Source organism: Protomyctophum bolini (assembly GCF_963924005.1).
Source record: "Protomyctophum bolini genome assembly, chromosome: 8".
In the NCBI taxonomy this organism is placed as follows: Eukaryota; Metazoa; Chordata; class Actinopteri; order Myctophiformes; family Myctophidae; genus Protomyctophum; species Protomyctophum bolini.
The window spans coordinates 8,066,485-8,090,399 of NC_137869.1; the positions used below are offsets into that span (position 1 = coordinate 8,066,485).

The 23,915-nt window shown below is 42.4% G+C and overlaps 1 protein-coding gene across 1 annotated transcript in view; it reads right to left on the reverse strand.

Moving 5' to 3' along the window:
• Positions 1-353: 353 nt before the first annotated feature.
• Positions 354-23,915, reverse strand: part of ppp1r2 (protein phosphatase 1, regulatory (inhibitor) subunit 2) — a 30,084-nt gene continuing 6,522 nt past the window's right edge. The window contains exons 2-6 of the mRNA XM_080771275.1: positions 19,605-19,712; positions 16,961-17,041; positions 11,078-11,187; positions 6,669-6,875; positions 354-6,232 (exon numbers count right to left, since the gene is read on the reverse strand). Of these exons, the coding sequence (XP_080627401.1) occupies positions 6,213-6,232; positions 6,669-6,875; positions 11,078-11,187; positions 16,961-17,041; positions 19,605-19,712 (526 nt within the window). The 3' untranslated portion in view covers positions 354-6,212. The remainder of the gene's footprint in view (positions 6,233-6,668; positions 6,876-11,077; positions 11,188-16,960; positions 17,042-19,604; positions 19,713-23,915) is intronic.

The following is a 23,915-nucleotide window of genomic DNA, read 5'->3' on the forward strand; positions in this document are numbered from 1 at the left end:
TAAACTGCTGCCGCCTGCTGGCCAAAAGGAGCCATTGTCTTCTCAAAATGGTCTGCTCACACTTTGTATTCCTCCCATGAGGGGAATTTGGAGAAAATGAAAAGTAATTTAATTACGCCATTATCCATGGTGCCACAGACATTTCTTAGTTTAGTCAATTACACAGTAGAAACAGCACACGGGTGTTCAACTGTACATCAATAGGCAATGTCTTGGCTCATTTAATGTGCCTGTGGAGTCCAGACAGTATAAATTGGTTAAATCACAAAGACTTAAAGGTCAAACCTAAAATCTTTTAATCAACGTCACAAGACAGTAAAACCCAGAAAACCATCTGTCCACAGACGAAAAGAAGTAGTTCATTGTTTTAATGGGAGACAGAAATGTTACACACATCCTTATGAAAGAACATGCAAATTTAAAATACAAAAAAAACAAAAACACATCCCATTATTTGGAGACCAAAATAAGTGACAGGGTTGCGGGTCAAATGATCATTACTTCCATCAACCTTGAAAGAATCAATGATGCCTAGGAATATCTCCAACCAAATGCAAGGCGGTGAAACCGTGAGGCTGCACATGGACCAGAGAAGGAATATATAGCCTACACAACAACATCCTGAGTGTTCATTTAACTCTTAAGGGACATTGATTTGACTCAAACATTTAAATATCCCTTATCAAGTCAGTTTTTACACTTTCAGAGATAGACTTTTAGAGACTCAGGACTTTGCCATGTATTCATTGTTTACGTACATATACAGTACAGCAATACAGAGGCGGCACATTGTCCAGGTCATAAGTCAACACTCTGGAGTCGGTGTCAGTCCATTCGCAATGTCTTTTTTTCTTTTTGTCATAAAAGAAAACAGAAGACAAAGCAACTAGGACTCATTTCTATGCAAGTGTTTTGCAGTAGTTGTCCTTTACTGTTGTTCACACACTAGAAAATACACAACCAAGACCAGGCTGGAACTGAAGGGAGAGCAAGAAGTACAGAATTTTCAATTACTGTAAATGCACATCCTGGGGTGGGGGGGGATTAAATCCAACCGTAGGTTGTGATTGGGTAGCCAGCTATGGCCAGTGTGCTGACCAGGGCTGACCTTTAACACATCTGCATTCTGTCTCAGCAAACTTCCCAGAAATCATAAGAGTGTATTTCACAACTTGGATGCATATAACCCATTTTGGGGCGGGAACCCCTTTTGGTGTTTTAAACATTGTTATAATTTAGCCATTGAAAAATAGCAGATCTACAAGCTCATAGCACGCCACTCGCTTGTAGGTCTGCTATTTTTGAAAAATTGGGAAATTGGAAAGATTATTTTTATTTATTTTGAAGTCAGGACTAAAAGTAAATGGGTTAAACCATGTAGCCAACACTTTTTTTTAAAACAACAAATGTACATACCGTAATTTCAATTTATTGATGGATGTGTGCAAAGAAATCTCAAATTATATTATGTGATACTAGAAATGGAAAATGGTAACCTACACACACACACACACACACACACACACCCCGGACTCACTGGTACTGTACACAACCAAATATCTGAAATGGACATTTCAATCCAACATGGATGTATGTCGTGGCAACAGCGGCGGATAAAGTTCTCAAGCACAGTAGGTCTACTTCAGTCCAAGTATATACTCCTGGTCAAATATATTACTCAACTGCAAGTGAAAGTTGTGCAGTCAAACGTGTACTAGAGTTAAAGCACTGGAGCACTTTAAATATGGAGTGCCGTGAGTTCTGTACTTTTTCTGTTTTGTTATGCGTCTGTGGAGTTAACATTACTGAATGTTCACAAATAAATCGTTAAGACCTCACCCTTTTAATTAATAAAAAAAAACAAAAAAAAAACAACCACAATAAAACAGAACAAAAGTGCAGATTTCCTGTGATACAGGACTCAAACCCCAGCAGCAAATCACAAGAAGAGACAGTAAAATAAATGAAAATATTTCCAGGGTTCCTACTAAGGGTGTGACAATACGCAATATATCGTGCCACGAAATATTGGGATATTAAAAGTAAAACGTGAGAATACCCTTTTTTTCCCATTTACATGTACTGTATAATTGTTTTTGCTGGTTAACGTGTGGATATGAATTTAACCCATTCTGAACGGGAACCCATTTTGGTATTAGCATCATGTTATGCTTTAGCTATTGAAAAATAGCAGCTCTACAAGCTCATAGCGCGCCAAGAGCTTGTAGGTCTGCTATTTTTGAAAAATCAAAGAACGACTTGACATTTTTAGAATCTGATCTCAGGTCAGAATGGGTTAATCAGACCAGTGTGTGTCCAGTGGAAACCTCGTATGAATCTGATCTCGGGTCTGAATGGGTTAAAGCCTACCATAAACACAGCAATCATTGTTTAGTTATAGGCTGTCTTCCATTCAAGGGCTTGTGATGAGAAACTAAATGGACTAGTCACAGCTGACGAACGTGCCTGCAAAAGGCAATAATACTTAATAGGTTTACAACAATGTGTAATTTGAGATTGTATCAAAGGATTTACAAGCAACAGACCTTTTCTGGTATCATGGATTTTGCGAGTTGTGTTGGAAATAATGAGTATCGGACGATTTTAGTTGTTTTTAGATTAATCGGCATCGGTTCTGATGAACAAGCCCAAAGTAACAGCTTGAACAGATCCACAAGCTCACAATATTAAATATAAAAGGTATTTACCGGTAAGTTAAATCTGACTTGCCCAAGCATGCAGTGCAGACACCCTGTTACATGTATTTTTCAGAATGGTATTCATTTTTCAATACAGAAATCAGAGGGGGGGGGGGGCAAAACAAAATGTCTTGCTTTCTTTAGCTCTTGGTCATGGAGGTAAAATTGACCTGGAAAGTTGTTTTGAGAAGTTTCAGTCAAACATCTGCACATGTGCGGATGTGTAGTAGCCTTGGTATAGGCCTCCATATTTATTTGTTGTATTTACTCTTAAGAGTATCACATTGGAGACTTTTTTTAAATAATATATTTTTTAGGTACTTTATGGGCTATCATGGATGTATTATGGGCTGTTCTGTAATTGACATGTATGCTGTAGCATTGAAGTTATCATTTTATGTCTGCCTCTTCGCCAGTTCTCACTTGAAAAAGAGACTGTCTCTGACTCTTTCTGTTCTTAAATAAAGGTTAAATAAACAATGTGTCGTGATGTAACGCATTATTAAGCTTGTTTTACTTTTGGTAGTTGAAGTATATGCTGATGCCAATACTTTTGTACTTTTACTCAAGTACATTTTGATACCAGACTTTTAATTGGAGTGTTTCTACATAGCATTATTGATCCTTTTACTTCATTAAAAAAGTTTGAGTGAGCATTTCTTATTCCAGTGTCTATAATATAGACAGACTAGATTCCTATTGACCAAGGATCAGAACCAGATTCCTAGTGACCATGGATCAGAACCAATGTGTGTTTGTGCGTTACCAATGAAGTTTATTAAATGTATCATTAACTCAGATGTCCTTGCAGGGCGCCCAACATCGTGTATCTTAACATCATGTATAGTCACACCCCTAGTTCCTACACAACTCCACACCTTTTCCAGGCCTCCATTTCTTGAAGGATACGAATTCGGTCCGTCAATTTGACATATGGTGCTGGTATACTGGTAGGCTGGAAAATATTTTATTCCAACTAGGGTTATTACCGATATTATTACTGATATTAGATTATTATTCAAAGCAATATATGTGATCCATAAACAGTGCGTTTGCGTATATGTGTGTGTCATGTGTGTATTGAGGACTTAACCCATAAACTGATGATTTTTAATTCCACACGTCCCTTGCAGACAGACTTCCATACTGTAGGAACCCTGTACATAAGATAAACGCTTGCAACAACATTATTGGCCATAGTGGTAAATTCCATCGGTCAACAATATCCCACATTTCATGCAGCCCTGTCACTTATAATCTCCACATAAGCCCACGGCGGTGGAGACTGGATTCAGTAGCATTGACAATCATGGCTCATTCTGACAACAATGGGCTCGCCATTTTGGAAAGAACTCGGGCACCTTCCCTATACTTCCTTTACAGGTGTTACCGATAATACTAACGAAGGCTCTGTTCCATTCTGGTCGAACAGTCAGGGTCAGTGTTGCCAACTTTGCGGATTTGTTGCCATATTTAGCTTCTTTCCAGACCCCCCTAGCGACTGAATTAGTGAAAAGCTTCTGGAGAGAAATTTAGCTACTTTTTCTGGTGAATTGGGGACAAATCGTATTGACAGTCGCCAGAGATAAAACCCTAATTTTTCTTCATTTTCCCTCTCTCAGCCTCAAATCCAACACAACACTAAAGTGCTCGGGCCAGCTCGTCGTGTCTGGCTTCCTCGGCTCGGTTATGTGTACAGAGCAAGGAAATGGTGTTCTGGGCTGGCTCCATATTTCCGTCGCTAGGGACGCTAAAAAGACTTCTAGAGACTTTCCGAAGAGCCAGTAGCTACTTCCGTTACTGGAGAGTTGGTAACACTGGTCAGGGTGCTGATATTGTGCATGTTGGCTCACTGGAAACCCTCTGCTACAACAGTGGGGTTCCACTAACTCAGAGAGTGTACAAATGGAACCAAATGGACCCTTACATTTGTACACTCTCGGTTATGGCCCGGACCTTGAAATTAAAACGTTTGAGAACCACTGTACACTAAATGGAACAGAGCCTTAATTAGTGTCATCGGCAACACCTGTGAAGGAAGTAGCGAACGGGCCCGGGAAGTAGGACGAGTTATTCTGTGTGCGTACTGCATAGAGCCCTTTTATCTGACCAATAAGTTCACGGTCTATGCAAAGTGCACAGTGAGGATGGGAGCCATCTAGGGACAAGGTCCTAAGTTATCAAGTAGCACACGCGATCGCTTCGGTCGGATACTTTACAGTACTGTTCTGTTGATGTCGGTGAGCATGATGTGGTCGTCAGTGCCAGTAATAGAATCACAGGGTTATAGTAATACGAGTTATTTTAGCCAAGCAAACAACAAGCGCTCCATTGTGCCATCATGTCTCAGTGTGTGCTAGTCTGGATGCACAGAGATCCACTCAGACAGAGCCATTATAATATTACACTTCTGTACTGCTGATTCTCTGGATCAGAGCAAAAAAAAGCAACGCTGTTAACAGTTACTTTAAAAAGTATTACGGTGCAGTATAACGGCAAATATTAAATATATCAGTAAATATTGTATTGGTTGTCAAGTGCACATCAAATGCATATATTTTTGTAATTATTTTTAAATCAAATTCAAGATTGCTTGAGGATAGCATGGGAAGAAATATTATATTGAAACGGAAAACGCATTACTGCAGGTCAAACAATGCATTGTATTCTTGTGGCATTATCATTACCAAGTAAGCTGTGTGGACACAGTACAGTAATCAGAACAAGAACAAATAAAAGTCTCTCATCAAGATTTGCAATTCCTGTACTTATGAAGCAAAAATGATATGAGAGAGACTGTGTGAGAAAGAGAGGACAGGCAGGTCTCAAAACAGAACAGAAACCCACTACAAACCACCCATCATCATCACCACCATTTTCATGGACGTCTATCTTCCACCACAGAGGTTCTGTGTCCTCCAGACAGACGGAGGATCAGGGAGCGAGGTGACGACTAAGAGAAGAAAAAGAAGACAACAACGGCGAAGAAGAAGAAAGAAGAGGGGGAAGGCCTGGCTAATCGGTCTGTTATCCAACAGTCTTGTAAAAAGTTCTCGGCCACCCCTTTAAGGGACAGAGGCAAGACATTCCTTGAAGTGATGACGTCCAAATAAGGAAGAGGAGCAGGGGGGAAGAGGGGGGGGGGGTTTCTTGGCAACAGAGGAGGCAAACCAGCAGGGTTTATGTAAATCCTTGCTTGACTTTTTGTGATGTACCGTTTCCGGTGTAAAAATGTGGCTAAAAAGCATAGTTCTTTGTTATTGTGTTTGTTTTTGCTGACGAGCAGACACAGAGAGACAGGTGACGAGGCAAGGGTATTAGCGAGTGTGTGTGCGTGTGTGTGTGCGTGTGTGTGTGCGTGCGTGCGTGCGTGCGTGCGTGCGTGTGTGTGGTACAGAGATGGGGAAGCTGTGACCGCTGCAAGACTCAACACTGGAGCAGAGAGCACAGCAGCAACACAACAGGAGAGTTGTCCGTTAGGATGGGGTGCATCACCAACAAGATTACAACCATCTAGGAGTCCAGAGAGTCAGCTAGAAGGACGGAGAGAGAGAGACATACAGACAGACAATTACACTTTATATGATGTAAAAACTAATTTACTGCTAACATTGATTCAGTCTATAGTCCCTTTACTGCCACCGAGTCCAGATGCAGCAGGGACTTTAAATTAGTAAATTAGTTAATACTTTTAATAAATTATGAATCTTAAAAATGATTGACATGTTTCTGGCATTTCTACTTTTTGTTGCTGTATTGAAATTTGAAAACAAACCGAACTGTGAATTTTGTGACCCATTACACCCCAAAAGCTTGATTAAATACATGCGTCATGTTGTCTCGAACTGAAATAGTCGATCTAGAAGCTGCGACACGTTGCGAGCTTATAGACGCGCCATTGTCTGGGGGGAGACATCGGCATGCAACTACTATAGTATGAATCAGGCGTACATTAGGAACCCTCCTTACCGTCCTGTGGGGGGTCCACGCTGATGTCCTCCGTCTCCTCTCCCTCCTCCCGCGTCTCCTCCCTGGTGTCCTCGGTGTCGTCCCTCATCTCCTCGTCCTCGTCTTCGTCCTCCTCCAGCTCGCTGGCGATGAGCTGCCGCGCCAGCTTGATGTTCATGCCCTCGTTGTAGTGCATCTTCCTCATCGCATGGAACTGCGACCTCTTGGCTGGACATGGAAATGTCACGTGTGAGTTATCTTACACTAACCCATTCTGACCCGAGATCAGATTCTAAAAATGTCTGTTTGAAAATGACAGTTTTCTGAAAAAGCTATGTTTCTATGTCAGTGGGTCTTCGATTTTCCAAAAATAGCAGACCTACAAGCTCGTAGCGCGCCACTCGGTGGCGCGCTATGAGCTTGTAGATCTGCTATTTTTAAATAACTAAAGCATAACGTAATGCTAACACCAAAATGGGTGAACGGGTGAAGGTTTAGAATAAACGTTCAAAACTAAAATTGGAAAAAAAAATATGATTAACTGAACTAAATAAAAACTAGAATAAAAATAAATAATGATAACTAACTGAAACTGTATTGTGTTAACAAAACCAACTAAAACGAAATTAAATTATAAAGACGAAATGCCCTTAGTTTTAGTTTATTTACTGTATAGCAGTTGTTTGTGGATGCGGTTGGTGGTTCTTATAACTGAATAACATTTTAAATGCTATCTTTTGTTACGTTTTTTATAACACAATGCTTACCTTTTCAACCCTGCACCTGACAAATCAATTGTATTAAAAACTAAGATGAGCGCATGCGTTTGTTTTATTCTTTGTCTGTCTATTTGTGTGTCTGTCTATTTGTGTGTGTCTGTCTATTTGTGTGTGTCTGTCTATTTGTGTGTCTGTCTATTTGTGTGTGTCTGTCTATTTGTGTGTGTCTGTCTATTTGTGTGTCTGTCTATTTGTGTGTGTCTGTCTATTTGTGTGTGTCTGTCTATTTGTGTGTGTCTGTCTATTTGTGTGTGTCTGTCTATTTGTGTGTGTCTGTCTAATTTGTGTGTGTCTGTCTATTTGTGTGCGTCTGTCTATTTGTGTGTGTCTGTCTATTTGTGTGCGTCTGTCTATTTGTGTGTGTCTGTCTATTTGTGTGTGTGTGTGTGTGTGTGTGTGTGTGTGTGTGTGTGTGTGTGTGTGCAGGCGCCTTCAGAATCAAATTAACACTGATGAATTTGCTGTAGTACAATAGAAACACACGTCGCATATATACAAATACAAATCTCAAAGTATGATTAACAGCGCCCGTGCGACCACACCCAGACTGAGCAATAAATAAACGGAGGCAGTCGGTGTGGGACGTGGTGATAAAAAGCTAGAGGCAGAAATCAAGTTGAGGAGGGATTCTCAACAGCTCCGTCATTAAACACTGCTCCTCAATTGGTTAGATCTAATCTCCACCAGGAGATTCATGCTATCACCCCTGACCCTCTGTGTGTGTGTGTGTGTGTGTGTGTGTGCACGTGTCTGTCCGTCCGTCCGTCCACAGCTCATCTTGCATCTTTATCTCTACATGCTGACCGCAGGGCCAAGGATCTCCATTCCAGAATATTGTTTCAAATCATCATCATCAAGGGTTGGATTGGGGGTAAGTCCCTGCGACATGCTAGCGTGTCATGTCCAGGGGGTGTATACTTGCTTGTACATCACGCTGCCTCACGCTACAGAAACAGGGGGAGATATTAGGCCATGGTCGGACCACATGGCTCTGCAAGGCTTACTGACATTTAACTCAGTCCAATCTGTATCGAGTTAAGTCTTTAGCCCCTGCTGTGACACAGGTCAGACTAGAGTGCTGACGTTCGTCTGGCGCATGCATGCACCAAAATTAATGCCGCTTAATACATTGCTGACTTGTCATAGAACGAGGGTGGAAGACGGCCGGGCAGGGAGGAGGGACACCGTGCAACTGGCCAAGCACAGCACGCACGCTGCACTGCCGTTTCATGGCCCTATAGGGAGTCATTGCACTGCATCGCTGCATCACTGTTATTATTAGGGCATGCCTCTAGGCAGACATTTGCACTCCCTTTCTACTTTAAACATTGTATTTATCCAGGGAAGGTTTGCTGAGCTATACCCAATAACACACGACCACTATCTGCCGTTCGTAAAAAGAAACCAGGGTGATGCAAGAGCGATGCAAGGCAGAGGAGCATCTGCTATATACGCTATAGTATACACACCAGAGGTTCCCAACCACCGGTACTGTCAATGTGGAATACCTAAGTTGTACATTTAAGGACATCATAAACCAAACCATGAGAAGCTGTTTTCTGTGACCTATGACTTGTGTGGTCTGGAGGGGTCTTCTGATGTCATGTGTTAAGACCCACCTACCCCTGGGGGAAGGGGGGGGGGGGGGGGGTGTAATAATGTATTTAAGCTGAAGTCTGACTGAGATGTATTGAGTCAGTACGGTGTTCCATTCTAACGCTTCACTACCGTCTCCGTATTCGAATACATTCTATTCCAATACTCTGAAACTCTGAATTGTGTTCGTCTCCTTATTTTGTTATGTCTCCTTATTTTGTTATAAGTGCTCACCAAAAGATTTCTTTAACAGTACATGGACCGGTGCCGGTCTGCGGGACATGTCCCACCGGCACACGAGAAGGGAATCCCACGTTTTCCAGACCGTCACCAGGATTATCCAAACGGCAGTGAAAGGTTGACGCAGCCCGGTCGGTGTGAATGAAAATACCAAGGACTCGGAGTCGTCAGAAATGCGTCGCCAACTGTGGTTCATAAACCGCTTTGAGTCTATGTTACTTCCATGTTGCGTTCACAAGTGTTCAGAGCAGGGTAACAAGCTGTAGCCTATTTAGTCACGCTCACGCCAATGAAACTAAACAATACACGGTACGGGATTATCTCTCTAGGTCGTTCCTCAGACGAGCCCTCCATCGTCGTTTCCAGTCATCCCGGTTCTCCATTTCAAAACATTAAAGTATCAGAAGATGATGTAACCCAGATAAAGTAATGTGGCACTAAAGTGTTCCACATGTCCAAAGTCATTTCTGAAAAAGACATAGGTCCAACCTTTTATTTTATCATCATACCATCCTTGTTGATACAACGCTTTTTAGGTGAATGATATAACATTATATTGTGTTGTGATATGATAATATAGCAGTGGGTAGGCTACTTAGGCCAGTCAACTGTCTTCTGTGGGTTAGGTTTTGGTTTGGGGAGATGGATGACGCCCACTCAAATTACTCAAAATAGTACTGTGTACGCTACAGTATGTACTATGTATGTGTATGTTTTCTGAAAATGGGAATAAAATGACAATGTCATTAACCCATTCTGACCTGAGATCAGATTCTAAAAATGTCTTCTACATCCTGACAGTTTTCCATTCTGACCTGAGATCAGATTTTAAAAATGTCTTCTAAATCCTGACAGTTTTCTGAAAAAGCTATGTTTCTGTCAGTCGTTCTTCGATTTTTCAAAAAATTGCAGATCTACAAGCTCATAGCGCGCCACCGAGTGGCGCGCTATGAGCTTGTAGATCTGCTATTTTTCAATAGCTAAAGCATAGCATAATGCTAACACCATAAGGGGTTCCCGCCCAAAATGGGTTAAAGACCTGTGTAAGATTCAAACTTGGGAAAATTCTTCTTATTCTAAGTGACGCACGTATCCGCAAACACAGTTCACCTACCTTCAAGTCTCCCACGCTGCTTATCTGATAAAAAAAAACCCTGATATCTTGTAATGCAAATTATGCTTCAACAAAAGACAAATCTGTACCAAACGTATTTTAACAGACTGCCCAATCTATACAGTTTGAAACCGGTCCATTATCGACCTTGACAGATCTATTGTTGTTGGGGCTGTTCAATTATCAGCCAGTTGAAAAAGCACAGGTCACAGTAGAGTATGTATTCCAGACTGACGTACTCAGAATTGGATCCGATTTAGAGATATAAATACAGGACAGGGAGGGAACACGCAGGGTATCGAACTAAAATAGAGCTTATTGAACTGTCTGTCTGTCTGTCTGTCTGTGCTTGCGTGTGTGCCATACAGGGAAAGGGTGAGCAATGACAGATTTTGCTGTGGTTGCCATTTGCAATAGAGGGTATGCGCGTGACATCATCATCAAACCAGGAAGTTATGCAGGAACGCCTACGGAGTGGCAAAAAACTACTTTCTGGCTTCGACAGCCCAAACATCCACACAGAAAAGTCCTGTCTGATTGCATTAAACAACGTTAAACAATGTTAAACCCACTTTGCATGTTGTTTTGACACTCAATGTGCCATTCACTTTAAGCATGCACATACCCTCTATTGTGGAGGTTTAAGCATTTCTCTCTCTCTCTGTGTGTGTGTGTGTGTGTGTGTGTGTGTGTGTGTGTACCTTGCTCTTCAGGGGACAGCTCATCCTCTTCTTCACTGCTCAGCTCGTCCTCCTCCTCCTCCTCCTTGTCCGCCCCGAAGCGATGCTCCGCCCCCTCGGCTGCTGCCAGCCTATAGGAAGAGAGAATGGTGAGAATCGAACACAGGAAACACACCTGCACTGCATTTTTCTTTTTTTATTTGATTTTTTTGTTGTTGCTTTTCTGCCTTTATTGATAGTATGTAGACAGACAGGATGTAGACAGACAGGATGATTATAAATGAATACATTATTTTTTTAAAGTGACTAAGGGTAAGTAATTGCCGTAGTGGTCCAGAAAGGAATAAAGGATGAGAGAGGCAGCGTATAACCCATTCTGACCTGAGATCAGATTCGTACGAGGTTTCCACTGGACACACACTGGTCTGATTAACCCCATTCTGACCTGAGATCAGATTCTAAAAATGTCAGTCGTTCTTCGATTTTTCAAAAATAGCAGACCTACAAGCTCGTATCGCGCCACTCGGTGGCGCGATATGAGCTTGTAGATCTGCTATTTTTCAATAGCTAAAGCATAACATGATGCCAACACCAAAATGGGTGCCCGGTCAGAATGGGATAATTGAGTGAATTGTGGACGCCGAGAAAAAGAAAAGAGATTAAATTAAAAGTGAAATGAGGACAGTAGCTGAGTGGGTAGAAAGGCCGTATGGGAATTGCCAGTTAAGCCCTGTTCACGTGTCCAAGTGTCCCCGAGCAAGAGTCGCAAGACACTTACAAAGACATTCAACGGGGAAAAGAGGAGAGTGAGTTTAGGAAGAAGTGAGAGCATTGATTGATTTCATTTAAATAAACAAGCTTTTTATGCAGGTTTCTCAAATTAATATTTGGGTTCTTCTGGGTGTGGGTGGGTCGAGAGAGACCGACTCTACAGTACATCTCTCACACACACACACACACACCTTCCACTTCATCTTATAAACACAGTAATCCACTGCCAGTGGTCTTCTCCAGCAGACAACTTTCTTGTTAATAGGTATGAGAAAGACACTACTGTAGGTTCAAAGGCATTAGGAGAGCTGGCTTTAAGACACTTTCTTGGTTGTTATAACAGCCTCTTTGGTAAGTAAATATGTATTGAAAGATTCGTTTGGCCTGGCTCTGCAGGAGTCTAGCTTTCTGTTTTGCAGTGGCCCACAGCCAGCAGTGTTCTCTGGATTTCTGTTCTAGGCTTACCTGAAGGCCACCACACTGAAGGATTAAGAACTGTATGTCCAAATAAATCCTTTTGGACAAGATTGTTTGACGTTTTACACTGTGCCCGAAGGCCGTCTAGAACAGGATTACATAATTTATAGCTGTCTGACTCTCAGAATTACACAGTTCTCTATATTGGATAGATTTATAAAGATCAATATTTAGATTTGGACAAATGAGATATAGCATATTAGGATATAAGTATTAAGGTTTGTATCGTGCAGCTTTGTGACTCAACACTGCATTCTGATTAATGCAAATTTGTTCACAAATTGCCCGGGTAAGCTTATATTGTTTATTATAAATGGTGCATTTATATAGCGCTTTTATCCAAGGCGCTTTACATAGATTGTGCTTTACATTCACCCATTCACACACACATTCATACACCGATTGCGGCGGAAGACATGCAAGGTACCAACCAGCACATCGGGAGCAATTTGGGGTTCAGTATATTGCCCAAGGACACGTCGCCCTATTATAAGCTTTGCAGGCCACCTGAAGCCTTTTTCCTTAATACACAGGTGTGCCAAGAAGTTGTTTTTCTAAGACAAAGTTTTCTATTCCGCATTGTTCTCTAGAACAGAACACCGGGTCCCTCCCTGGGACACAAAATAGCCGTTTCTGCCAGTTAAGGGGGGAGTTTTTCGTTACCACGGTCGCAAAATTGCTTGCTCAGGGTCTCTGCTCCATTTGGGATTTGACACTTTCAAGTGAACAAAATTGAATTCCCTATACATTTCTGAGATTAAGTTCACGTTATGTAATATGTGTCCGGGGTAACTTCATATTGTGAAATTGAAACATTAGACAATAATGAAATACAATAGCATGGCAGGCAGCCTAGTAGTGGCAAATCAAACAAGAGATTGCTGTAAATCAATTTAAGAATGTATGTATAACAATGAGCTCCCGGAAATAACTCAGCGTGGCACCCTCAACATCGTCCAGCGAGACCGTGATGCCCAGAATTATAACTTTTTGATGTATATCTATCTGTACAATAACTCATAAGGATTTGCAACATGGGCGGCTGTGGCTTAGGAGGTAGAGCAGGTCGTCCAATGATCCCTGGGTCGGCGGTTCGAATCCCGGCTCCTCGGGCATTTTTGAAACTAGCTCCTCACCACTCACCCTACACACTTCCACTCGGTTTGAGCATAGATATATAAATAATAGACGCAATGCAATGCAAGTGGATGGGAGGGGAATTCCGGTGCCGTCTCTATTATTTATATATCTATGCTCAAACCAAGTGGAAGTGTGTAGGACGAGTGGCGAGGAGCTACTTTCAAAAAGGGGGCTCCTGTCCACATGTCGAAGTGTCCTTGGGCAAGACACTGAACCCTACATTGCCTCCAGTGAGTCGGGCGGTGTGAGCTCGCCACCGTTGGTGTGTGAATGTGGGAAGTGAGGACGCTGGCGTCGACTGTTCGCCGCTTCACCTCCCAATGTATGAATGAATGAACCATTGTTAAGCGCTTTGAGCACTTGGAAAGGCGCTATAAAAATGCAATTAATTATCAGTGGGGGGGAAAGGTGTATTGAACCAAAAGATAAATTACATTGTCACATAAATAACGGGTATAATAAAGTGCGAATCTGATCTTGAACAGAATATTATACCAATCAAAAACAAACAAAGTCCCTGTGAAATTGTATTGAATTTCGCAGCATACATACTGTACACGCCATACATATACAGTATGCGGCCAGCCCCAGAGCGGCTCGCGGACAGTAACGTACAGTACTGTTGGTCCCTGCGGAAGTGCAGGGCTGATGGGTTGCATCACACAGCTCTGTTTATCGATCTGTCAGCTGGGCAGGCCGGAGTGTAATCTGTGCCAATATATTCTGTACGCTCTGCTGCATAACCTTTACAAGGAGATTAGGGCAAGAATGTCGGTGAGGATGAATCGCGTTGTGTGTGCGCGCATGCGAGATAAATCTCGTTAGTTGATTCCGTCTGTATTTGTGCATGCATGCACAGCCTATGCAATGTATAGAGTGGCGTGCACTGTGCACTACACAGCACGGGACAATTACATTGGAACAAACCATTAGCAGGCCTAGCAGTGGGGGGGTGTAACACCACTTACATCTTTACTCTATTCAGTGAGTGAAAACTGAAAAAGACAAACTTCAGCCTAAAGATGCTTTTTGGGACACCTCGCTTGGAGCACCTCTTCAAACACAGCACAGCAGATTGTGTTGCTGCTGTAACACCCGGGATTCAAACTCGTGAAGACTCCCGCGTGAAAGTCCAACATCTTAACCACTAGACCAAAGGGAATCCCTATGGACCGGGGGAGATATTAGACTATTGAGGCCATCAGGCAGAGGCTTAGAGCCACTCTGCTACACTGCTCCGTCCATGGGCCTTACAGTGCAACGTACAGTAACGTACGTACAGAACCCCATGATGGGCCCCGGGGTGCCCATCATGGGGTTCGAAAATATAATTATCCGCGGTGCATACCCTTCAAGAAAGATACTGTATATTTTGTTAGAGCAAAAACAGTACAGACTAGCTGCTGTAAAGGACAATCATACTGCTGTAGAACCAAACAACTACATTTTTCTATGGTTTTACTAGGTTTTACTAAGGCTGTGACAATAATTATGTGAACTTTTGACTTGACTCACGTTTGTCTACCGCACATCGATGTCCATGATGTTAAAAATCACACAATGTCTGGCGTGAACTTGATCCATGTTTGGTGAGCAACAGAACATAGACGAATCAGGTTTCACAGATTTAGTTAGTGTTACGTAAGACAATGACAGTGCTTGCAAGCACTGTACAATATGTGTAACATGTATGTAGAGTCAATACTTCCAATATGACGATGACCCATTTATGAATACATCACCCCCGTGACAGGAAAGATCTTTTGTACGAGTGAGCAGACACATGCGATAAGGATTATATGATATGGGCATGTTTCCTAACATTGATGACTCAATCAGGCAACTTAGTACAGTACACTACGAAATGCTTTGGCCATGTCTCGTGACCCCCGCCCCCCCTCCCCACCCCCAATACAAAAATAACCTTAATATTAGAGAAAATATATCATAAATGAATACTGAAATCAGATATAATCATTAAGGAAATGTATGCATTTACTGTGTACTATATCAACTCTTCATTTCCATATTCCAGCCATTCAGTTACAAAACAATATAAAATAAAATAATTTGGCGACCCGCTGAGGGGTCGCGAGTCGCGACCCACGGGTTGAGAACCCCTGATTCAGTGCACTGTTCCGTGTAAGAAAATGAAAACTAAATAAACAATCTTCATTTTCCCACGTTACAAAACGCATGGTCAGGGAAAAACATAAAGGAAAAGGATACTATGTAAACACATTTGTGTTTGGGGTGTGGCTCATGTGAACACTGAACAGGTCCCTTATGAACACCTTTTAGCTGCTACACCACATTTAAAAATGTGAATTCTTATCAGGATCAATCAGGAGACCACAAGGGGAGGTAAATTCGATCAGTAGGCCCGCTGGTCATCAAATCATTGGCTAGGAATGCAACAAAAACTAAAACATTTCCATGACTTCAAGGCCTCATGGGGTGTGTAATTGATAGAAAATAAGTACTTTTTTTTGGATACCTATAAAGACCTATAAAGACCTTGGCTTTAAGTGGCTAAAATCAGATTCAACTCAGTATTAGTTTCCTGTTTTTGCGAGGTTCATGTTCCATGATCTCTGGACATGAATATCATCAATATGCCACATCGCATACACAGCCGGTGGCACAAGGGAGAATTTATCAGTTTCAGTCAAAAGGTTTAAAACAACTTACTTTCTTTTCTTTTAGCTCTGCCTAGGAACTTAAGTGAACTTTTCACCTCATCTATGTTTGTCTGTCTGTTACAGTAGCAGCTATAACAGCCCAAGGTTTGGAGTGGACCTTTGCCAAAACAGAATGAACTTTTCCTACCGATTGGCCAGAAGAATGCATAAAAGTGGGCATGGTCTGTCATGATGAAAGGTTGCAGCAGAAGTACCTACAGTATGAGCATATTTTCTAGTTATCTTTCAAGCACTTCCTGTAGACTAATATTAGATAAGATGCTTCTGTAGTTCTGTTGTTTGACCGTATCACTTCTGACAGGTGCCAAGATTAGATTTCTACTGTAGTTGTAATTCTTTATTTTCTTAGATTTGTTTGGCTTTTGTGCCTTTATTGATAGTTACAGTGAAGACGTACAGGAAAGAGGGAGAGAGAGAAAGAAGAGGAGAGACATGCAGCAAAGGTCGTCATGAACGGGACTCGAACACGCAACACGCTGTCAGGCCAGAGCCTATATATGTAGCATGCACCTGGACCGCTAGGCCAGCGGGCACCCCTAGTTGTAATTCTAATTACTTCATAGTGGCTACTTGTTTTAGCACTCCGATTACTCAAACGCTAGTTGTTGGCTGACTAAGGTTCCTTCCTGGTGCTAAGCTTAGTCTGAACTTGCGCTTTGCAGGAGGACCTTCCTTCCTTCCTTGAGCAGCAGCAGCAGAAGGCGATCAATACGATGAGTTGTAGCCTGGCCAGGTACGAAATCAAACAGGAGGCAAATCTAAACCACGTTAATTTTCTCAAGTTCCTTCTCTCTCTCTCTCTCTCAGTTCTTACTTTAATGCCAGGTCATCTGCTGGGAGAGCAATGCGGCCATCTGACTCACTGAGTTCATCCTCGTCTTCATCGCCCACCATCCTGAGAGAGAGAGAGAGAGAGAGAGCGAGAGAGCGAGAGAGAGAGAGAGAGAGAGAGAGAGAGATATGGGGGGAGGAGAAGAAGGATGCAGACAATTACAATTACAAGTTACAATTTAGGCATTTAGCAGACGCTCTTAATCCAGAGCGACTTACATTAAGCAATAACAAAAACATGGCATACATGTAAAAGTAGTTATCATGAATCATGTATAAACTAAGAACGTACCAGTGGAGTATCTATGTAAACTATTCATACTATATATTATACATGTGTACTATAAAATGCAATTCTAATGCTGTCTACGTAACAAGCTATAAGTCGTTTAAAATAATATCTAAGTCTATATAAAGTGCTATCTAGTGCTAGGGCAAGTGCTACGGGCCATGGAGTCTGAAGAGGTGGGTTTTCAGACTACGGCGGAAGATTGGGAGTGAGGCTGCAGTTCTGACTGTGATGGGAAGTGCATTGCATAGTTTTGGAGCCAGAAGGGAGAAGAGTCTGGGACGTGTGGAGCGTTGTCCCGGCGTTTTTTTGTGAAGGTACCTCCAGCTTCCCTGCGTTGGCTGATCCGAGTGCGCAGGAGGGTTTGTAGGGTACCATCATACTTGTGAGATAATGGGGGAGCCATGCCTTTGGTTGCTTTGAATGCCAGCATCAGAGTTTTGTATTCTGTGCGGGCAGCGACCGGGAGCCAATGGAGGGAGCGGAGAAGGGGGGAGACGTGTGAGAATTTTGGCTGGTTGAAGACCAAGCGAGCTGCGGCATTTTGGATCAAGTGAGAGATAGAGAAGGACAAGGAAGTGTACAAGGGAATAAGAAAGAAAGACACAAGGCAGAGGAGAGGAGAGAGACAGACGGACCAGGAGGTAGTTTCTGTTAACAGGGTGACCTTCTCTGCAGCAGCACCCTGCCACCCTGGTAGATTGGATTACATGCCAGCTAAATGCCCCCCTTCTCTCTCTCTCTCTCTCTCTCTCTCTCTCTCTCTCACTCACATGATCATTTGCTGACATCCACAAAACTACACCTCCATTTTTAAAGGAAATGTATTATGTGTGTTCAATTAAAACAGTCAAAGTAATTTTAAAACAGTACCTATAAAAATAATTAAATGTATGGAGGTTAAGAATTCCAAATGTGGTCAAGACTAACACCGGGGCTCCAACGGGCGCGTCAGCGTCGCGTCTCCGTCAGGGAATGTTCCCTTTTTAATCATTATTTATTTATTTAGCGAATGCAAAGTCCTTAAGCAAAGCGGTTGCCTCCTGGTCTGCTGTATGGAGGGTGATTAATCCTCCTTCCAGTCTTTGGAGAGGACAAACTTCTATGATGTGCTCCATAGTTTGCTCCTCACCACACGCACACAGTGGGCTTGGGCTACTGCCCCATTTGTGAAGGCTGGCCAAGCAGGGGCCATGTCCAGTCCTGAATCTATTGAGCGTTTTAAATCAATGAAGGGTGGCTCCACTGCCCGCGTTGCGTTGCGTGACTGCATTAAAATTGCCCCGGTTCGTTTTTTTGACGCACGCGACGGAGACACAGCGCACCCGGTGGAGCCCCGCCGTGACCCGTGTACAAGGTTCTGTGAGTTTGATTGTGTTGATGTGGCTTGGAGGTTCTGCTTGCGTTTGTGGTCCGAGAATGCTGGAGTGAAACGGACGTGAATAAAAATGGACTTACAATTAAGTCATTTTCTGATCCGTTTTAATAAGTGAATTCACTGAACACCTGAGCTGGCCCTCCATGCTCACCTGTTGTAAGGTGTACTGGGCTCATTCTCACCTGTTGTAAGGTGTACTGGGCTCCATTCTCACCTGTTGTAAGGTGTACTGGCCTCATTCTCACCTGTTGTAAGGTGTACTGGGCTCATTCTCACCTGTTGTAAGGTGTACTGGGCTCATTCTCACCTGTTGTAAGGTGTACTGGGCTCATTCTCACCTGTTGTAAGGTGTACTGGGCTCCATTCTCACCTGTTGTAAGGTGTACTGGGCTCATTCTCACCTGTTGTAAGGTGTACTGGGCTCATTCTCACCTGTTGTAAGGTGTACTGGGCTCATTCTCACCTGTTGTAAGGTGTACTGGGCTCATTCTCACCTGTTGTAAGGTGTACTGGGCTCATTCTCACCTGTTGTAAGGTGTACTGGGCTCATTCTCACCTGTTGTAAGGTGTACTGGGCTCATTCTCACCTGTTGTAAGGTGTACTGGCCTCATTCTCACCTGTTGTAAGGTGTACTGGCCTCATTCTCACCTGTTGTAAGGTGTACTGGGCTCATTCTCACCTGTTGTAAGGTGTACTGGGCTCCATTCTCACCTGTTGTAAGGTGTACTGGGCTCATTCTCACCTGTTGTAAGGTGTACTGGGCTCATTCTCACCTGTTGTAAGGTGTACTGGGCTCATTCTCACCTGTTGTAAGGTGTACTGGGCTCATTCTCACCTGTTGTAAGGTGTACTGGGCTCATTCTCACCTGTTGTAAGGTGTACTGGGCTCATTCTCACCTGTTGTAAGGTGTACTGGGCTCATTCTCACCTGTTGTAAGGTGTACTGGGCTCATTCTCACCTGTTGTAAGGTGTACTGGGCTCATCGATCTTCATCAGACCATAGTCTTTGTCTGCCGGATGGTACGTGGCCAGAATGTTCATCTCGTCCCATTTCTGCGACTTCTTCCTGAGTAAATGAAGGAGGAAAATGAGAATAAGAAGGGAGAGATTAGTACTGTGGATCTGGAGCAGTGGTTTTAAATGGTTTTTGCCCAAGGCACACCAAAATATCAAGGCAGGCACCCCTGTGTTCATGGCTAAAATAGTCTACAAACTCACAGTCCCAACGTGGGTAGATCTGCCAGGGGGAGGGATTCTTTTTTTTAGGGTATAGGGTATATAGGGTATTTTCCTCTGCATTCATTGGTGAGTCGAGTGGTTTTCAACCCTTTTCATATCAAGGCCCATTATTTATTCAGCACTTGAGCCACGGACCACCATTTGATGATATTTAGCCTCTCTCAGACCGCAAACTAAAAATAATATTTTGTTATCGTTGGATAAAATTCTGTCCACAATTCCATGCTGTATTGATGTTGGTTGATGACGTTGATCAAAATAACAATTATGTTACATTCTCTAATTGTATAGACTTCTTGTAAATTAAGTAATGCAGATGTTTAATAATAATTTAACTCTTGAAAGCGTTAAAATGAAACCATTTGGTTTCATCGCTCTCAAGAGTTAAAGATTTGGTTCCCAAATTCCCATCCTTTAGCTGGGGACCACCTAGAATCCCCTCAAGGACCACTGGTGGCCCCCGCACCACTGGTTGGAAGAAACCACTGCTGTAGTATTGAACTCTAGCCAGCCAGCCTGTACTTTTAAAATACATTAGGTCCTGCAAATAATGTCCGGGTTGGTTAGGAGACCAATTTGCCAGCGTCTGGCTGGTGTTGATTTCACTCCTCTTAACGGTCTACTCAGGTGAAGTTCACATCCTCCATTAAATAGCCTAGAGCTGTGGACACAGAGTAGACTCAACTGTGGTGGTCATACCAACATTGCAGGCCATAACCAACAAGGCTTACTCTTTTCTACCTGCCTTTAATTTTAAGTTTTTGTCATTTAGTTTTTAAACTTTTCAGCCCTTCGGGGAGTATCTCTAGTAGCGGTCGCGGATGTGTTTTATCAGGGCTGTCTGGCATGCAGGCAGGACCAGGGGAGGGAGCTTGCCAAACACAGCCGTGAAATAGCCTCAGTCTCTCTCTCCTGCTCGACATTAAATTGTCTGAGTCTCTCTCCTCCTCGTCATAAAGCAGTCCCGGGACGTGTTTATGGAGCAGGAGGCTGGGTACTATGGGAGAGAAACAGACAACTAGGAGGAACCATAAATATGAGCCCCGAGTGCTGCAGTGAGCATCATGCGCACGCACCGTGCACGCATGTACACGCACAGTGCACGTGTGTGCATACGGAAAGCCCATCATGTGCACACACTACTACTAGGGCTCAAAAGTAATCAAGGGTTGTGATTTTATTGTGTTTAGCAGTATATATTTAAATATGTAATAGTGGAGCTTGACAATTACTTCAAACATATTTTATGGTAAGATGTTGTACCTTGCTTTCCTTTCATAATCATTAAACAAGGGCTGATAAACAGAACAATATAAAATTCATATTTCCACTCTCCACCCAGAATCCCAGAGGCACAATAAAATCAGAAGCCAAATACATACTGTAATAAGATATGGCACCGTCCCAACAAACAGTGAGCCAAAAAGCATTAAGGAAATGATTTAACAAAAACACATACTGGATTTTTTTTCTCACCACCACAGGTATGAGAAAAGGGGGACCTGCAAACGAAACTTGCCGGTTCTAGAACTTTTATTTATTTTATTTCTCGCCACAAAATATAATTTTAGCCATAATTAATCATGCAACCCTATACCACACACTACATAATAAAAACTATAGTGGTCATCCACTAATGAGTCAGCCAGCCTGTACTTTAAGAATACATTAGGTCCTGCTAATAACAGTCGGGTTGCCTGGCAAAGTGGCTAGGAGACCAATTTACCAGCGTTTGGCTGGTGTTGATTTCACTCCTCACACGGTCTACTCAGGTGAAGTTCACATCCTCCATTAAATAGCCTAGAGCTGTGGATGGAGTAGAATCAACCAACATTGCAGGCCTTTCACTGCCAAGCAGACAAAACTCCAGTTAAGCCGTTACTGCACCTATGTTGTAAATAACTTCCTTATCAGATGGTTACGTTTATATGTACTAACTGTACTGGACATAACTGACCACATTCATGTGATATAAAAGTAAAATGTATGCCATGTCACTGTGACTATGGAATGTGAATATGGATAATGTGTTATCTTCTGGTAGTGGTTTACCAAGACAAACTGCTGTTGCTGTATACAGTAAAATGTACTGTAGTGATTGTGATTTCCCTTAAGAAAATGTCACTTGGATGGAAGCCTCATCTCATCTGCTAATCTATTTGCTTCAATGGAACACATGGGATGTCCAGAGTCCTCCTTCCAGACCAGAGTGGCTGGCTTTCTGCCATGAACCTGAAGTCATCATAAATGACATCAGGGGTTGACACAAAGGTCTCAGAGGCACTTGCAAGCAAGTACAGGTCATGTTCTACTTGCCCAAAAGGTCATGCGCTCTTGCCTGAAAAGTAAATTGTACATTATAAAATGATACGTAAATTTAGCATTCGATTTAACACTTTTTGATTATGGGTTCACTTATATTATATTATATTAACAGTGAAAACAGCAGATTATAGGCAAACAATGCTCTAATTTTACTGGCCACGTTCATGTGTTTAGACAGACGATATCGGGTGTTGTGATTATAGACGGTTGCGTCCCCTCTAAAAATGAGCACTTGCCCGGTCGGCCAGGGGAAGGTAAATATTAACCCTTACTAAGTGTCAATGACTGAATTAAACATATTGATTAGGAAACATCATCATCATTGCAAAGTGTAGTGGCTCTCAGAAGTCTCCTCATGAAATGGAAATAATGACAGTTGTGGGTGCAAGAGAACATCTATTTCAGAGCTCCTGCGGAATCCTTGCTAATATCATATATCAATGTCAATGATTATATGACATGATGTGGCTGGTGTCAAATCACTGAAAATACAAGTTCAACACAAGTTCATCATTGTCAAGGAATTCTGGATCAAACAGGGTGACAACTTAAGGCAAACGGAGTTGGAGAAACTTTGCATTTCAAAAGCATACCTATTACTTAAGTCGCATGACAGTACATGTAACACATCAAACACAGCAGACCTGGAAGCTCACAACACATTGCATCCGAGTGACCGAGTTGCGTTGTGAGCTTGTAGGTCTGCTATTTTATGTGCACACCACACATGCAACGGAGCATGAACTAGGCTAGAGACATGCTGTACACATGCAGTACAGCAGATCTAGTAGAATGTGACAGCAAGGACATTTTTATGCATGAATTTGAATATTTTGTTAAACATTAAAAGGAAGCTAGGAAGCTGAAATTAAAAACGTACATATCACTGGATCTGGGAAGAATTATGCACTGCAGCACTAGTACTGTAGCCAATTTGAATATATTAAAATGTAAAATGGAATTAAAATTGACATTTCATGGAAACCAGGAAAAGTGCCTAAGATGAGCCCAACACATTCAGATGTTGGTGAGGCTGTGGTCAGTGGTGCACATATTGGAAATCAAATCACACTCACATAGTATGAGGACATGGCCTATAAATTGAGAACTTTTTAGGGCCCGAAAGAGCGACCGTCCGTCCGCACACATACTGTGCGGACATACAACAGTTTGTTGTATGAACAAAGCCGCTGTACTTATTTACCTCATATTAAGCATTTAAAGTATGACTCATACCGTATAAAGTACAGCAGCCTTGTGTTCATACAACAGAAAGATCGGGTATTGGGTAAGACTGACGTTATGCATCTTTCAGGAGACCGGACCTTTCACTGCTTTCGACATTCCGTTTTTCTCCAAAGTTGAATGTTGCCACCACTGTTGGAGCAGCCATAAACTACACAGGTTCATCCCGATGTTCTGGGCATCTTTGTAAAGTTAGTGTTAGTAAAAAGCAGGTAAAAGAGTAACGTTTGAGGCAGACCAACATCAGTCACTCTACCATTCAATGTAGTAGAAGACCGGCAAGTTCACACCGCAGATACTGTATGTCGTCTCCGCCTACAGGAAATACGTTTGCTGCGACCAGCAATTAGTCTATACATACAGCACTCATCCCATTACACACACTCATAATTATTTACCTCTATTGTACAGTTACACAATGTGCCAGAGGACACAGTCAGCCCATTCTTCTGCCAATTCA